General features: G+C 42.6%; 1 protein-coding gene across 1 annotated transcript; it reads left to right on the top strand.

The window, feature by feature from the left end:
• Positions 1-1,270: 1,270 nt before the first annotated feature.
• LOC121444378 (diacylglycerol kinase kappa-like) lies at positions 1,271-15,143 on the top strand. Its single transcript, XM_041646194.1, has 8 exons — positions 1,271-1,352; positions 6,596-6,703; positions 7,150-7,246; positions 11,873-11,980; positions 13,450-13,546; positions 13,815-13,922; positions 14,575-14,688; positions 15,021-15,143. Exons 1-8 carry the CDS (start codon positions 1,271-1,273, stop codon positions 15,141-15,143), a joined length of 837 nt encoding a protein of 278 aa, XP_041502128.1.
• Positions 15,144-18,296: the final 3,153 nt, after the last annotated feature.

The following is an 18,296-nucleotide window of genomic DNA, read 5'->3' as shown; positions in this document are numbered from 1 at the left end:
TACGCTAGAAATACGCCAGGCTTGGGATATGGCTCAACAGCTAAAGTACTTCCTGTGGAAACGTGAAAGCTGGGGTTTGGATCCCCAGTAAGGGTGAACATAATAATTACAGCACTAGAAAGTAGAGACAGGGACCCCAAGAACAATCTGGCTGGAGACAATGAATATCAGGGAGTTGGCAGTTGGATACAGAGATCTTGCTCAATGAATCTGGTAGAAGAATGATTTGAGGATAATCCTGACAGCGACCTCAGGGCTCCACTCTCCCCCCACACACGAACACTCACTCACTCACATACATGAACATGCACACCACGCACACATTTAAAAATGGAAAACACACACCTCCTGTAATAGTACCTAACACGTGGCACACACTTTGTGTCAGAGCTTGCTCTGAGTGCCCTAATGTACCATGTTATTTAATTCTCACAGCTGACCTAAGGCATGGAGGGACAAGGAGGTCAAGGAACTTGTCTCACACCACAAACTACTAAAGCAGCTACTCTCAACCTGTGGGTCACGACCCCTTTGGGGAGTTCAGCAACCCTTTCACAGGGGCCACATATCAGCCGTCCTGCATATCAGATCTTTACATTGTGATTCATAACAGTAGGAAAACTATAGTTATGAAGTAACAGCGAGATAACTTTATGGTTGGGGGGGGGCCAGCAGGAGGAACTGTATTAAAGAGTCGCAGCTAAGTTAAGCTTAAATCACGTCCCAAATGCACGTCCTTGAAATATGTACGTGTGAGGATAGACACAGACGCTATGCAGAGGTACACCAGCATCCATAGGAGCATGCCTATGAATATGCCTACATGAAGATGTGTCTATTTCGTCATTTTATCCATGTTCCACATAAATTAAAGGGCCAGCCCGACATGAGAAAGGCTGTGTGAAACATGCATAGGTACCCAAAGCTGCTCAGAAACAAAGACTTGATGCTTACTCCCCTAATCCTCTTTGGGTGTTGGTACAGCGTGGACTTCATCACCTCACATATGGATTTCTAGGTTGAGTGTTTCTGGCCTAGTACTCCTGGCCAGCCTTCCCCTTACCATCACTGTTCCTCATTCTGGCCTTCGTAACAATATCCCATTTTTTTCTCCGCTCCGTAGAGTGACTTGATGTATGATAAACTCAGCACCATTATTGATATCCTGACTGAGGATGAGGAATTTGCCTCTGTGGAGCGACTAGCCTCAACATACAGAACCCGTGAGAAAACAGATCCAGAGCCCTTCGTCCCTCAACTAGACCACGTCATGAGGTCCAAGCTGGAGATGGTTGTAAAGGCTCACGACCTCCAGAAATCCTTGAAGCTCATCATATTCCAGGTGGAACAAGGTAAGATTCTTAGCGCTATTGGGACCAGGAAAGATGGGGAAAGTGCAGGTTTCGCCTATGAATGGTTTAATGATCTTCTTTAGTCTGGGTTTGCCAACTGGTCTCACTGACAGCACTTATCCGGATTCGATGTTCAGGTTGCCTTCCAAACCAGTCCTCTGGCTGCTGATTTGAAAAGCCTCCGTATAGATAATACTGTCTCTTTGACTTCTCCTTCTCTAGCCTTAGGTACCCATACTTACCTATTTTGGGAGCTGACACTCATCCTTAACAGCTACACATGATGTAAGGAACACCGCTGAAAGCTCTGTCAGCCTCACTTCTGGCCATGGAAGCTTTTCTATCTTTTCCTGCCATTTCAGCCGCCAAGGCTAATCAGCAGCCTGTGGCTGTTTGAAAAGCAAATAGTGTGCATGTTTACATGTCCTGCACCATGTAATCAGACCATGAGATTGGTCCCACTGGCTTGCCAGTAATTGCCATTGCCCAGAATTCTTGACACTCTCCAAACTTGCAGCTTAGGATGAAGTTCTAAACTCGCCCAACGTCCTCATCTAGCATTTTTGATGGACACTTTATCTCCATAATGCTCCTTTGGAAAATAAATAAAGAAGATGCTGTGAGATAAATTATGTTCTAACTGAGCTGTTAGAATTAAGCGGAAGTCCCCCCAGAACACGGAATTCTTTCCTGCTAGCCTTTGGTGTTTATCTGTGGCACTCTCCCCTGCCTTGGTACCTTTAGAAGAAACCTTAGCTATGTTTCTAAGAATAGACAGCTCCCCTTGGAGCGGCGGGCTGTGTCCCACCGCCCGGCTAGCTTTACCCGAAATAATTACACGGAAACTGTATTCTTTTAAACACTGCCTGACCCATTAGTTTCAGTTTCTTATTGGCTAGCTTTTACATATTGATCTAACCCATTTCTATTAATCTGTGTAGCCCACGAGCTGGCTTACCAGGAATGATCTTAACCTGCGTCTGTCTGGAGTGGGAGAATCATGGCGACTCCCTGACTCAGCTTCTTTCTCCCAACATTCCGTTCTGTTTACTCCGCCTACCTAAGGGTTGGCCTATCAAATGGGTCTAGGCAGTTTCTTTATTAATAAGAAATCACTCCCACATCATTTCCCCTTTTTCTGTTTAAACAAAAAAGAAAGGCTTTAACTTTAACATAGTAAAATTACATATAGCAAAACAGTTGTCAAGCAAGAATTACAGTTACAATATTTTTATCTATTTTATCTTTTATCATAACTAAGGAAAACTATAACTATCTATTTATTCTTTAACTCCATCAAAGACTCCAGAAGGATATAATACTACCTAAGTAAACAAGAAATAAGAAAACTCTAGAAATGACAGAGACATCTTGCTGCCTGGACAGTCACCCAAAGTTCTTTTGTATGGTTGGGGCATCCATCTTCAGCCTTCAGGCCCATAGTATCCAGCAGACATTTCCATGAAGCAGGAAATTTCAAAGACAGTTTAGTCACTATCTGCTGTGTCCTGCAGAATGTCTCGCAGACTCTTTCATGAGTCATGAACCCCAAAAGACTGTCTCACCTTTAGACAAGTTCAGCAGTCCTCTCTCTGTGGGTTCTCTGTGTCCATTTTATGCAACAGTCCAGGCAAGAGCAGTTTCTTGCCCAAATGGCTATCCAACTCCATAAGGATCCTCTTCGATGCCCATCTTCCTCTCGAAGTAGATTGGTGCCACCAGGAGCAGATATGTCTCATTGTCATGAAAAGTCCTAAGTTATTAAAACATTAAATGCCATATTTTGCAGTCTTTGAAAGATATGAAGAATGTCTATCTAACTGAAATGTATCTCTATATATCTAGAAAATCTAACTAACATGACTACAAGATTGACTATTATTGATGATTAACCATTAACCTATATTTCTTAATTATACATTACATTTTTAAATGAACTACACAATCACAATACCTTAATCAAGATCAGAAATACATATACATATAACAAAATTGACTGTAAAATCCACACCAATGCAAATTACTCATACCTATATCATTTCCCCCTTTAAATGTAAAAGAACATTTACAAACAATATTTTGGGAACATGGGCGCAGTTTTTTCTCTCCAAACTGCTTCCTGCTGAATGGGGGCGCTGTTAATCAGATCATTTAGGGTGTAACCTGTGTGTCAGGTTTATCTCAGTTGCCAGTTGAGTGAAGTAATTTTTTGAGGGTGTTCACAGGAACTTTTCGGGAGGTCGTGGTCTATCATACCATATCGGGATAGATGCAATCCATAGGGTCTGGTCTTCTGTGAAAACAAAAGAAGACCCTTTTCAAAGCATCATATCCTTAGACCCAAATTCTGATGTCATACCCTCATGATATCCGTTTTGGTTCCACTTGGCAGCCCATAGAATGAAATGTCTCTCTGTACTTAGCTCCTTCACAGTCAAAAATTTTAAAGAAAACACAATGTACATAATCCAGACTCTCTGTGAATTTTCCATTTTTACGTGGCTTATTTTTCTTTATTTCTTTTAATCTCTTAACTATCTGTACTCTGTGTCTTTAAAGACTTTACCCTTTTTTAAAGACATTTACTTTATTGTCTATATTCTTATTCTTCTCTCTCTCAAGCCTATGTACATTCATCCAACAATGTGATCCACTGAGGTCTGTTATGTGTGAATCTGTTTTATTGTGAATCTGTAATATTTTTACTATCCAGGAGCATTTCTTAAAATGTTAAGCACTTCTTAAAAACTTAAGTTGCACCATGTACAGGTAATACGGTACCACCTGTGTCCTGCCCAGTCTAAACCTTAACTGTGCTGTTATTATGGTAATTACGGTAGTTCCTGCCAACCAGCACAGTTCAGCAAGGAGCAGTGGCTCCTGCCTCAGATCCATTTGGTGCCCCTGAGCTGTGCACAGTTCCATGCACACAGCAAGTCCTCATTGGAGCCACACTCAGTAGTTTAATTTTGAGACTGAGCATGCAGCACAGAAACTCTTTTTATCCAAGTTACAACCAAATCTGACACGCAGAGCATTGCGGAGTCTGAAAACACGTCTCTTCCACCATGCTCTTCCGCCTGCCTAAGCCTGATTCTGCCATCTGCCCAGGTGCAGGCGGGGAGCGCTGAGAGCACTCTCCTTCCGATCCCAAGCAGGAACACAAACATCCAGTCCCATAAAATCCATTGAAATGCTTTAAAGCCAGAGTTTGCACTGGCGGCACAGTCCCAAGAAGCCGCACTTTAAAATGACGCAGCTTTTTTTTCTGTTGCTGTTGCCGAATCAGGAAATCTCTCTACAGCACGCCACCAACAAACAGCAAAAATCTGTGTTAAAGTCTCTCTCCCTTATTTTTAAGGCTTCTCAGGTTTTTAAGTGGATTTAGTCCATCAAGTCGGGCGCCATTCTGTTGTAGTACGGAGCGGCGGGCTGTGTCCCGCCACCCAGCTAGCTTTACCCGAAATAATTACACGGAAACTGTATTCTTTTAAACACTGCCTGACCCATTAGTTTCAGTTTCTTATTGGCTAGCTCTTACATATTGATCTAACCCATTTCTATTAATCTGTGTAGCCCACGAGCTGGCTTACCAGGAAAGATCTTAACCTGCGTCTGTCTGGAGTGGGAGAATCATGGCGACTCACTCATTCAGCTTCTTTCTCCCAGCATTCTATTCTGTTTACTCCGCCTACCTAAGGGTTGGCCTATCAAATGGGTCTAGGCAGTTTCTTTATTAATAAGAAATCACTCCCACATCACTGTTAAATGATGTGGGATTCCCTTCTGTATGCTGCGAATACCATTGTTAATAAAGAAGCTGCTTTGGGCTTATTGCAGCACAGAATAGGGTAAGGAAAAATTTCAAGCAGATAGAAGAGGAAAGAGTAGGCCGAGTCAGGGAGACACCATGTAGCCACCAGAGGAGGCAGACGCTGGATGGAAGGCCACAACTACGTGGCAATACACAGATTAATAGAAATGGGTTAAAAGAGTTAGCCAGAAATATGCTTAAACTATTGGCCAAGCGGTGTTGTAGTTAATACAGTTTCTATGTAATTATTTCGGGTCTGGGCGGCCGGAATGAACAAACAGCCTCTGCCAACAGTGGAATAATTAAATAATCTTTTTCTGTTTCTATAGTTAGTCTTGAGGGATTAAACAATCATTTGGTCTCTCTTTCTGTAGTAATGAAGATCAAATTAATATGACTTGCCCATGACTCTGTCATAACCCATCTCTACATGTTCCCTCAATACATGTTACATAAAGACTTGGCAGTAAGGTAGTGAATGAACATGTGAGCTTTGGCACGAGCTGAACACATGAGCTGTACCAGATAGGGGATCAACACATGCTGAACCCATGTGTTGTGCCACACATGAGCTGATGAAAAAGATAGTAACCTCTCAAATGTCCTGGGTAGTGGGGTGAGACATTTGAACCAAGAGCACTGAGCCAGGAAGATGGTTCAGCGCAAAGTATACTTACTGTGCACAGCTAACAACCTGAGCTTGAATCCCCAGAACCCATGTAAAAGCAGGATGTGGTAACAGACACATCTGTAAACTCAGTGTGCCTCTATGGGAGAAATGGGAAGAAGAGACTGGAGAATCACTGGAAGCTCGTGGGCTAGCTGGGTGTATGCAGCAATAATAACAGGAGCTATCTTATCTCAAGAAAGGTGGAAAATGAGAACGGAGTCTGATGTTGTCTCTGACTTCCACGTGTATGTTGTGGAATGCAAGTGCCTGCACACACACACACACACACACACACACACATCATACACATACACCATGCATACACACATTTCACATACACATGCGCACAAGTGCATAGCATAGTCCTAGAGGTTCGAGTCTGAACAGATGGCATGTGAGTATATATGCTAACAAAATGAAGGTAGCCAAGGATAGTGACTTCCACCCAGGTGTGAAAACATAGCACCCCTCCCAAGCATCTACTCACAACTATGTGTGCTGTGGGGATGTCAGAAAAAGAGTAACAGAGAAAACAGAATGTTCTAGCATGGATCTTAAGAGACTTGGAAATGACGCCATAAAGAGTGTGTGAGCAGAACAGGCAGCATGATGGAAAACGGGAGAGGAGTCTAAGGAGTCTACCTACATAGCAAATGTCCAGAAACTGTTCGATAAATGTGACCAGTCTCCCATCTTTTCATCTCCACTTCCCTCCCTCCCTCTTTCCCTCCATTTCTTCCTTCTGCTTTTCCTCGATAGTTCTGGATGAAGAAAGCAGACAGTCCTTATCAGTGAAGAACTTCACATCGAGTTTCTACCTGGGAGAAGATGACTCAGAGGAGTTCAGTCAGATGAGCCCACGACACCGTAAGGATCTTGGTTCTCCCATTCTAGCCTTTGCTGCTGCCTGCTTTCCAGGGAAGAAATCTGTTTGCATGCATCTGACTTTATACATGAGCCCACTCTGTACTGGGGAGTCCTCACTCTTGTCTACAAACTCCGCACTGGGTCACACCAGCGTCCACAGCAACGATCGTGTTAGACACTTGGAAACTAGCGCTCTGAGGAGAGCTGTGATGCGAATTAGGTTTTACTGCCAGGCAGCAAGTGTCTCAGCTTTACCCTCTCCTCAGTGAAGTCCCTCTCCTTCTAAAAGGATCTAGGGGCCTCTGTGGCGTGAGAACCCTGACATTTATTTAGATAAAAACCATGATGCTTGACTCGAACCCACCTGGGGAAGCATAACTAATTACAAGTGGGGAGAAAGGCTTTTTGTTTGCATCTGTCTCCAAGGTGATGTTTCTCCTGTTTAGGTTCTTATTGTAGCATCTTATCGTCTATGCTGTCTCTCCAAAGCGAAGACCTCAAAAAACTTGACTTAGAACACTTACATTTTACACCCGAAACGATGTAAGTATGCAAGTGAATGACCTTTTAATGGCTTTTCTGTCTCTCTGGCTGGTAACACAGTCTCACCATATCCAGAGTCAAATTCTGATTCTACTTGGCTAATTGTGTGACCTCCCCAATTCAAATGGAATGAAAATAATTACTGGACTCTCCACATAAGCTTGTTCCATTTGTTGCCACTAAACGTGAAAAGTACTTGCACTGTGCTATGTAGTTGATACTCATACTTAAGTGCTGTATGCATTAGCAGTTACTATCATTATAAACACATAACATGTTAGTTATTATTCAGAGGACTTATTTTCTCAGTGTTACTTTTTACATAACCAAAAACTGGTCATGTGATGGAGGAAGGTCATTGGCTAATAAAGGCACTGCCCTGGCCCGTTTAATTGGTTAGAGGATAGGTGGGAGGAGAAAACAGGACAGAACGCTGGGAGGAAGAGGAAGTGAGGTCAGAGACTACACAGCTCTGCTCTCTCGGGAGCAGATGCCTCAGGGAGAGACGCGATGCCCCGCTCCTGGGATGAAGCTCCGACCCAGGATGGACTAGGCTAGAATATTCCCGGTAAGACCGGTTCTCACAGATTATTAGAGATGGGTTGATCGGGATGTGAAAATTAGCCTGTAAGTGCTAGAGCTAAAGGGCCAAGTAGTGCTTAAAAGAATACAGTGTCTGTGTAATTATTTTGGGGCATAAGCTAGCCATGTGGGCGGCCGGGTGTGGGGGACGCAGCCCTGCCGCCCCTATTACTACATATGGCGCCCACGTGGACAACTGCTTCCACATAAAGCCTGAGACAGCTTGGGAAGTAATTCTAGAACAAAATGAAAGCATTGTGCCTGGTTTCTTGGTAGCAGCAATTTCTCGGTTCTACTCTGCTTGCTAGAGGCAAGCAAGCACCTCATCTAAGAGAGGCTTCCTGACTCAGCATTAGCTGCAAAGCCTGCAGCTCATTAAGAGGTCCTGCCACGAAACACTTAAAAGGTGTTGACGAAAAGCTGAACACATGCTTTTCGGTTTTCAGCCATAGCAGGAAAAAAGCTGCGCCGTTTAAAAATGCTGGCTTTCTGGGCCATCCTGCCAGGGCAAACTCTGACTGTTTGAGGCAGGAGGGCCGGCTACCGAGAGAGGACTTGAGTGTTGTCTGTTGTAGCTCACTTGCTGGCAGGGACCTTGAAATGCCATACAGTTGTTGCAGTAAACATGGCTACAGCCTGTATATCCGCCATGAGGCTGGAAAGCTAAGGAATGGACTGGATCTAGCTGGCAAAGCCACGCCTTTAGTCCTACTGATATTGCTTGGTAAATTAAAGACTCATGTGGTCAGAAAAAGAGAGATATACAGTAAAGAGAGATTCAGAGACAAAGAAAATTTTTAAATGGTTTACAGTGTGTTAAAAATATACGCAGACTAGAAGTTGAAGTTCTTAAAGTAAAAAACAAAAAAAGGAAGAGAGTTGTTGTGTGTGGTAGCACACGCCTTTAATCCCAGTGCCTAGAAGGCAGAGACAAACAGATCTCTGTGAGTTCAAGGTGTAGTAGTGTACACCTTTAATTCCGAATGCCTGGGAGGCAGAGACAGGCGGATCTCTGAGAGTTCAAAGACAGCCTGGTCTACAGAGTTACTTCAGGTCAAAGATACAGAGAACCTGTCTCAAAAAGCAAAAAGTTAAAAGTAAAAATAAATGAAATAGAGGTTAAAATAAAACGAACAAAGATGGAAAATACACAGAGAATCTTGATACTGTATGCTATTATGCTCTCTTTGAATTATTTAAACGCTGAGGAAGGAGCAACAGATGCTAAAAGATATTTATTTATAAATACTGCTGAACTAATCCAACATAGATATTTTCAATTTGGATCTAAGGACATGATACTTTGGAAAGGAGTTTCTTATTTTGTTTTCACAGAGGATGAGACGCTGTTCATTTCTTCTACTCCGATTTGGTATGATGGACCACGCCCTCCTGAAGGGTTGGTGTGAACACCTTCAGAAAATTGCTTCGCTCAACTGCCAACTGAGATGAAACTAGCACACAGGTTATACCATGAAAGACCTAATTAACGACGCCCCCATTCAGCAGGAAGCAGTTTGGAGAGAAAAAACTGCGCCCATGTTCCCAAATATGGTTTATAAACGTTCTTTTACATTTAAAGGGGGATATGATATAGATATGAATAATTTGCATTAGTATAGATTTTGCTTTATTGATAGAGATTTAAGGTCAATTTTGTTATATGTATAAGTGTTTCTGATTTTGATTAAGGTATTGTGATTGTGTAGTTCATTTAAATATGTACTGTATAATTAAGAAATATAGGTTGTTAATGGATAATCATCGATAATAGTAAAGCTTGTAGTCATGTTAGTTAGATTTTTCTAGATATATAGAGATGTATTTCAGTTAGATAGACATTCTTCATGTCTTTCAAAGATTACAGAATAGGACATTTAATGTTTTAATAACTGAGGACTTTTCATGACAATGAGACACTCTGCTCCTGGCAGCACCAATCTACTTCAAGAGGAAGATGGGCATCGAAGAGGCTCGTTATGGAGTTTGATAGCCATTTGGGCAAGAAACTGCTCTTGCCTGGACTATTGCATAAACTGGACACAGAGAACCCGCAGAGAGAGGACTACTGAACTTGCCTAAGGTGAGATGATCTTTCGGGGTTCCTGATTCATTTTGAAAGAGTCTGCCAGACATTCTGCAGGACACAACAGATAGTGACTGAACTGACTTTGAATTTTCCTGCTTTATGGAAATGTCTGCTGGATACCATGGGCCTGAAGGCTGAAGATGGATGTCCCAACGGTACAAAAGAACTTTGGGTGACTGTCCAGGCAGCGAGATGTCTTTGTCATTTCTAGAGTTTGAAGTTTCTTAGTTCTTGTTTACTTAGGTAATATTATATCTTTCTGGAGTCTTTGATGGAGTTAAGAATAGTTAGTTATAGTTATAGTTTTCCTTAGTTATGATAAAGATTATTGTAACTTTTACTTGATAACTGTTTTGTTATATGTAATTTTGCTATGTTAAAGTTAAAGCCTTTTTTTTTTTGTTTAAACCGAAAAAGGGGAAATGATGGAGGAAGGTCATTGGCTAATAAAGGCACTGCCCTGGCCCGTTTAATTGGTTAGAGGATAGGTGGGAGGAGAAAACAGGACAGAACGCTGGGAGGAAGAGGAAGTGAGGTCAGAGACTACACAGCTCTGCTCTCTCGGGAGCAGATGCCTCAGGGAGAGACGCGATGCCCCGCTCCTGGGATGAAGCTCCGACCCAGGATGGACTAGGCTAGAATATTCCCGGTAAGACCGGTTCTCACAGATTATTAGAGATGGGTTGATCGGGATGTGAAAATTAGCCTGTAAGTGCTAGAGCTAAAGGGCCAAGTAGTGCTTAAAAGAATACAGTGTCTGTGTAATTATTTTGGGGCATAAGCTAGCCATGTGGGCGGCCGGGTGTGGGGGACGCAGCCCTGCCGCCTCTTATTACTACAGTCATGTAGGGGACTGGATCGAAAATCCAAGGACACTTATTCCCCCAGTCCTACCTCTCCAACAGAGCCCAGCAGCCAAATTCTACCACACTTAGATCACTGGGGTGGGATATTAGGGAAAACCTAATTTCTCACTGTGGTCAAGCGAGGTGAAACTGATGTACGTTTCGTGATTCCTTTAAATCCCCCTATGCTTGAACAGCCAAACTGTACCCTTTTCAGTTTCTCAAAAGAAGGACACACACAGCAAACGTTCCTTAAATAGTTTATTTACGAAAACAATTCTATCCCGGTGTCTGACAGTCCCCTCCCCAAATCCTTCATCTCATCACTCATGTTTAAGGGCTCATGGGTCTGCCTTGTGGGTTGGGATAAGCAGTGCACTGGCCAATGTGTAACACCGGCTGTGCAAAAGGACTGACTGATTTATTCCTGGTGTAAGCCCTCCCACCATGGCCTTGTCCAAGCAACAGAGATGTCTTTGAGTGCAAAATTGGGAATAAGTATGCACAGTTTTCATGGGATGATGCCAACTTGTTCTAGAATATTCTAGTGCTGCTATTGACACCCTAGATGAATACAAGAGACTGGAAACTGCCTGTTTCACTGTTGCTGTCCCTCCTTTACCAGACTTTTCTCTCGAATGTGAGACATTTTCTGCTGGGAAAGTGCCACAGCGGAGTCAGGCATCCCTGAGAATAGTCACGTAGACTAATGTATACTCATCAAAATACATTCGCAACTAAGACACACAAAAAATAGTTATGGGAATGTGGAAAAACAGGACTCATATCTGAGGGCTACAAGTGTAAATAAGATTGCAAATTTTGCTTCCTTAATGTGAGCCATATCCCTCTAAAGCTTCCAGACTAAGAGACATTCTCCAGTTCTGGGACATGTCCCAGTTCTAAGGGGTGTTCTCCCTTAGAACTAACAAGTTACTCTTGAACACAGAAAGACTCCCTATATACTTTTCATGAACTGTATGGCTTGTACCCAGTGGAGGAGGCCTTCCCTTGGTGGTGATATTTTGTCATGCAGATGAAGTCTGATGTCTGTAGCCGTAGTATTTCTTTCCTGTTTTAGTATCTGCCTTCTTCCCTGTCCAATTTCAGACGCTTCAAAGAAAAGTGTGTCATGAACAACTACTTCGGAATTGGACTAGACGCAAAAATTTCTCTGGAGTTCAATACCAAAAGAGATGAACACCCAGGAGAATACAAGTAAGGGGAAGAGACTCAGCTCTCTGTATAAATACATACAATCATGATACAATATGTATTCCTACATCAAACAAGCAATGAAAAGCCTGAGGTCCTTGGGAAATAAATGTGTTGGTCTCAAGACTACCCTAGTGCAGACAGTGTATCCTGAAGGCTGGGTTGCTCTGTGATAATCACCCTGCCATCATACATCTGTACTTCCATTCAATAGTTCACCCATGTAGATTTCTCTGTAAATATAGCTACCTCTATTACTGTTGTTGAGAATAGATTGCATTGAACTTTATGGTGTTTCTAAAAGATTAACTGAGTCCTTGTAGGGGGCTCCAGATCTATTTTTACTTGACAGGGCTTCAAAGTATCTAAGATACTTCTATTGCTTCTTGGTATTCCAGATTGGGTCCTGTGGACCCACTGATTAGTATTGCCCTACCTGGCACCTTCTGGTAGTTTTATCCTACAGATATCCCTTAAAGCAGCTTCACAGTTCTTATAAATGTGTAAGTTAAAAGGACTACCCCAAGCTTGCATGGGACTGGCCTAGCCCCTCTGCATAGATATCTGAATAGAAACAAAGAAGTGAATGAGGGGTAGAGGGGAGGCGGGAGTGGGAAGAGAGGAGAGAGGGAAAACTGGTTGGGATATAAAAACAAACAAACAAGTAAATATTTTTAAAAAGGACCATCCCACCCCTGCCACTGCCGCTGCCACTAGAATCTCTTTCTCAGAAAAAGCCTGGGATGTGAACAAAGTATGTTACCAGATATGTGATTTACCAAGGTGGCTCTTACAAAAGAAAGCATTTAATTGGGGCCTTGCTTACAGTTTCAGAATTTTAGTTCATTATCATCCTGGCAGGGAGCATGGTGCTGAAGAAGTAGCTGAGAGTTCCGTATCCTGATCCACAGGCCAAACGAAAGAGAGAAACACTGGGCTGGGTGTGGGTTTTTGAAAACATCAAAGCCTACCTACCCCCCCCCCACCGTGATACACTTCTTCCAACAAGGCCACATCTCCTCCAACAAGGCCACACCTGCTAATCTTTCTAAACCTATCAAAGTGTTCCACCCCCATCCCTAAGCATTCAAATATATGAGCCTATGGGTGGCATTCCTAGTCAAACCACTGTAGACACCTCATTTATGAAAGTATCATAATTTTTCAAAAAGTTACCATTTTCCCAATCAATTGTGTTACCTATACATACATTAGAACATGGGCAACCTACCAGAGAGGATGAAAAAAGTGAAGTGTATCCCAGAAGAATTGGTTGGAGAGGAGAATAAAGGGTGACTATAATAGAAATACATTGGTGCATGCATGAATTTCTCAAAGAATACATTTAAAGTATAATTTAAAAAACAAAAGGCACTTAAAAAATATGATGTTTTCCCTTCCTGTCTTTCCCTACCCACTAACCTATCTATCATCCACCTTCTGACTGTCTTTTTCTACTCCTCTCTCTGTAGTAGCCGCATTAAGAACAAATTATGGTATGGTATTCTGGGAAGCAAGGAACTGCTGCAGCGCTCTTACAGGAAGCTGGAAGAACGAATACAGCTGGAGGTTAGTAGAAAAGGGCCTGTTTCCTGGGCACGGAGAAAGAAAATCATGTGACCTCAGAAATCACCTTTCCACTATATCTTTAGTTCTTCTCAAATTAAACTCTGGGAGCCTCACAGACAGCCATGGCAACAAGGCATGAGGTTTTATTTCTGTCGTAGATAAGAAAATGATAGTATGGAGAGAAGCCCAAGCTCCTCGTCATCTCTGTAAAGGATCATTGTGCTGGTATCTGAAAAGTCAGACCGTAAGAGCAACTCTTCTCTTTCAGTGTGACGGAGAACCCATCTCCTTGCCAAACCTTCAAGGCATTGTAGTGCTCAATATTACCAGCTACGCTGGAGGTGTCAACTTCTGGGGAAGCACCACAGCAACCGCGGTGAGTGTGCGATGAGGAACGGGTGGGAAGGAGACATGACTCTCCTAAGTTGTCTCAGAAAGGATTACTGGACTGTCTAGAATGCACTTAGACAGTGGGGGAAGATGAGATAGGCTTTGAGTCCGTATTAGCAGTGTCTGTAGGTTCAGCTTTTTAAAACAGTTGCCATTCCAGAGCACGAGAATCAACCACGAACCTCAGAATTATGTCACATGATTCCTGGGTTTTGACTTTCCCTTTACTAAGGCCCAAAAGACACTCAGAAGATTACCCTCAGAGGCCATGTTCTTCATCCCTTAATGTCAGTAAAAACATCTCCTGGGAAGCGAGCCATGAGCTCTTTGCTCTGAGTTCATCTTAGAAGTTCAGGAAACTGACAGGAGTGGCCTTGGGGATTCATGATGCTGGACTGGACAGGGAAGGAATTGGCTAATTTGTGATCTCCACAGGAGCTCACATGTATTGCAAGCACAATTCCTGTTTCCAACCTTGCCTTCCTCACGTTATTTTTCCCCTTTAATATAGTTTTCTCACTTCTTCTTGTACTAGATATACTAGACAAAGTTTTACCAGTAGTCCTCAAAGCACATTTATTTATTATAGACAAAGTATGGATTCTTGGGAGAATTGTGACAGGATTCTTCCTCCCTAGGAATACGAGGCCCCTGCGATGGACGACGGGAAGCTAGAGGTGGTGGCAATCTATGGTTCTATGCAGATGGCCATGTCTCGTCTCGTCAACATGAATCATCATCGAATCACTCAGGTAAGTGAGGGTTGGGCGGATGAAAAGGGGAGGAAATGTCTCTCTTCAGCCCAAGGATGTGCGGCGAGCCTAGCAATCACCTGGTTGTAGGAGTTCCTGGGGAGTGGAAGTAGGCAATCTGTTAGACAGTTAGGTGGTGAAGATAGAGGTGGCAGGGACCAAAAGCACAAAAGGCTCATAGGTAGTACATGATCCACCTCCATGGAATGATCTGATTCATATATTCTGCCAGTGTCTCTTCAAATACACACTCACACTGTGACCAATACCAGATTAGCCCACAGTACTTTCCTCATTTTTTCCTTTTTGTCCTCTCTCTCCTTTTCTGGTAGTGCCATGAGGTGATGATAACTATTTTTGGTGAAGAAGGTATCCCTGTGCAGGTGGATGGGGAAGCCTGGATTCAGAAGCCAGGCATTATCAAGATTAATACAAGAATTCTGCCCAGATGTTGATGAGAGATCGGGTAAGCGAAAAGTTCTACTTGAGCACCTACGTTGCCTCCTCCACAGCTACCACATTTCTAGTCAAGAATTTCCCAAAGGGAGCTCTGTGTGCCTTCCTTATCAGGCACCTTGAGTGACAGAAGTGCATACTCCTAGGTCCCACACCAAACTCTCTGAACTGAATGGAAAGAGGTGACTCCTAAGAGCTAGCATTTATAAACAAGCTCCCTGAGACATTTTTACTAATGTAAAAAGTTGCAAGACACTGTCTGTCTCTCAACAAGGTTGTCCTTGTTGTCCTGCACTGCGCAGAAAACTAAAGACCCATGGTGGTGGAGAACGCTACTCTCTCAATAACAGTTCCTTCATTGAATATGTTCTCTTTGGGCTTCATAAGATTCCTTAATATTGCATTTACAGATGTCACCCATTTCTTCTAAATAAAAAACTACAGTGATAGCAAATATATCATTATTGGTCACTTGTTCAAACTTTGGGGTTATCTTTTGAATTGTGAACATAAATATATCAGTAGGAGGGAGGGAATACCTACCTAATAAAATGCCAATATGGTGCTGGGCACATTGCATCTATTGTCTGACATAGTTCTTCCCAAAACCCCTATAAGGAAGATAAAATTCCTTCCATGTTGAGAGCTTAAATACCTTAAGCATAGTCACATATCTAGTAAATAAAAACAATAGGATTGAAAAATAAATTTTGTATTTCTGAATCTAAATCCCATCACAACATAATATATACCTTTGGAAAAGAATGAAACCGAAAAGGTGTTCTTCTGTCTTATCCATCACCATGTTCTCATAACTTCTAGAAGGCAAATATTTTGCTTCATTCAGGACTGGTGTCCCATGAGCCAGTGTACTAACAATAAAAACTAAACTGCCTTACAAAGAAGATACACTGACTAAAAAGACAAGAAGATGTATAAATAGGTGTGGAAGGTGAATGGATAGGGATGTCTTCACTTCTCTTTCCCACCTATGTATACCCCATGATACCTACAGAATGTCATACTCATTGACAAATCTGCCACATGTCCTCAAAGCTACAACAATCATTACGATTTGCCTTTACGTTCGTCTCTAGGACTTTGAGAACTCAATGAAAACGTGGGAATGTAAGCATTCTGAAATCCGAGCTATCCCACCACCCCACCTGGACTTCCAGGAATCTCAAGATAGCCTCTCTGATAGCGAGTATGCTCAGATGCAGCACTTGGCTCGGCATGCAGAAAACCTCATTAGCAGGTAAGAGAACTAAGCTTAAAACAGGGTTGGGAAACCTAAACATGGATAGGGAGACACAGTCAGTTGGTGTCTATTGACTACTTGGGCGCTTAGCCTCAGAAAGAAATCTAAGTGTTTACAATTAGGGCCCTGACAGGCTGTGCAAGAAGTATTCTTTGTGATTAACAATAAGGCAGTGTTCACACTCCACATTCAAGCCAGAGGTGAATTTTTATTTCCTTCTGCTTTCCAAGACCCAGCAGGAATAAGGATGTTTCTTCTGGGCCAGTAAAATGGTTCTCATCAAGCCTGGCCATCTATGTTTGATCCTTAGGGTCCCACATGATAGAAACAGAGATAGAGCCAACTCCTGCAACTTACACACACAGAGACACACACAGACACACACTGGCATGTATGTGCAAATATACACAAACAAACAAAAGTTTGCTCTTGCCCTTAACTATCAGAAAGACCTTGAAGTTTCAGCAAGAGTCAGACACGCTCCTCTATTTTAATTTCTCACTCTAATCAATCTAGCACTCTCTAAATCCAAGTTAAACAAACAGGAACAAAGGTGACTTCTTAGAGAAGATTAGCAACATTTCCTTCAGCGGATACCTAATGAAGAACAGAAATAGCAAGAGGGAAGAAAGAGTTCAAATCCAGTACCCAGGGTTTTTGTTTCAATTCTTATCCCAATCTGCCAGCTCCTCACACCATAAATCCATAGCGACAAGCTCATCTGCTTTTGCTCTCTTACAGACTTACTGACCTGAGCAAGGTCCACCAGCATGTGTCTGTCCTCATGGATTCTGTGAATGCCAGTGCTAACATCCTGAACGATGTCTTCTATAGCCATGACAGTGCCAATGAGGCGGGTGCAGCTTCCTGTATTCCCATTGAGGTAAGGAGGGAAAAGAAGCGAATGAATTAAAGAAGCCAAACTTTAAAGGAAAAGGGGTTAAAAGGAAAGTGAAACAAAATTAAATGATATTAAATGAGGAACATATGCAAGTGATAGGGTAGAAAACTGATGGGTAAAGTAGATAGGGATTGGGACTGTGGATTCCTAGATGAAGTGCTTGCCATGCAAGGATGAAGAGCTGAATTATACCACCAAGCGCCCACATTAACAGTCAGGCATGGGAGTGTGCATCTTAATCCCTCTACCTGAAGCAGAGACGGAAGGGTCTTGGAGGCTCCCTAGCCAGTCAGTCTAGTCATATCAGTGAGTTCCAGCCCCAGGAGCAGACCCTGTCTCAAAAATGTAAGGTGGACGGTAATTGAGAAACACATCTCACACCCATCTCTGGCTTTTACCGGAACACACACAGACACACACACACACACACACACACACACACACACACACACACATGCACATACACATGTAACCACACAGAAATTGAAAATAAAGTGATATGCTGGATAAGAATGCGGGCAGTCCTTGGATTGTTCCAAGGCCAAGGTGGCTGCTGGGGAAATGCCATGACAAATTTTATCATTTTGAGAAACAGTATTGTTCCTGGTAGCTAGCCCCAACATCAGACTCAAAGTGGTATAGTTAATAAATGGAAAGAAGAGTAGTCTTGGACCTTCCTAATGCCAGTTGACTCCCTGTATAATCATCTAAGGTTATACCTATCATCGGAACCCGAGATCCAAGATGCTTTTAATTCCCTTTTCACAGGTCCAGATTAGACATTTACTATTAAATGTGCCATCCCATGCCAATACTCACTGCCATAAGATTTGGGTGCTTCTTTTAAAATGTAACTTTAGGTTTGGAGATGTACCTTAGTGACAGAGAATAATAACCTTGAATATGGTCCTTGGTATATGTAAATATATACATGCACACAGAGACACACAGGCACACACACACACACACACATACACACAGGAGGGGCAG

Source organism: Microtus oregoni, unplaced genomic scaffold, assembly GCF_018167655.1.
Source record: "Microtus oregoni isolate MIOR12 unplaced genomic scaffold, Mior012 000121F_ref0000216, whole genome shotgun sequence".
NCBI lineage: Eukaryota > Metazoa > Chordata > Mammalia > Rodentia > Cricetidae > Microtus > Microtus oregoni.
This window is presented reverse-complemented; position numbering and strand designations above follow the sequence as displayed.

What these genes read in the sequence shown, in the direction of transcription:
- LOC121444378 (XM_041646194.1), top strand. Translation starts at nt 1,271, where the DNA reads ATGAGGTCCAAGCTGGAGATGGTTGTAAAGGCTCACGACCTCCAGAAA. An exon ending in CATTTTACACCCGAAACGAT is followed by an intron (nt 7,247 to 11,872) that starts GTAAGTATGCAA and finishes GTCCAATTTCAG; the next exon opens with ACGCTTCAAAGAAAAGTGTG. An exon ending in AAGAACGAATACAGCTGGAG is followed by an intron (nt 13,547 to 13,814) that starts GTTAGTAGAAAA and finishes CTTCTCTTTCAG; the next exon opens with TGTGACGGAGAACCCATCTC.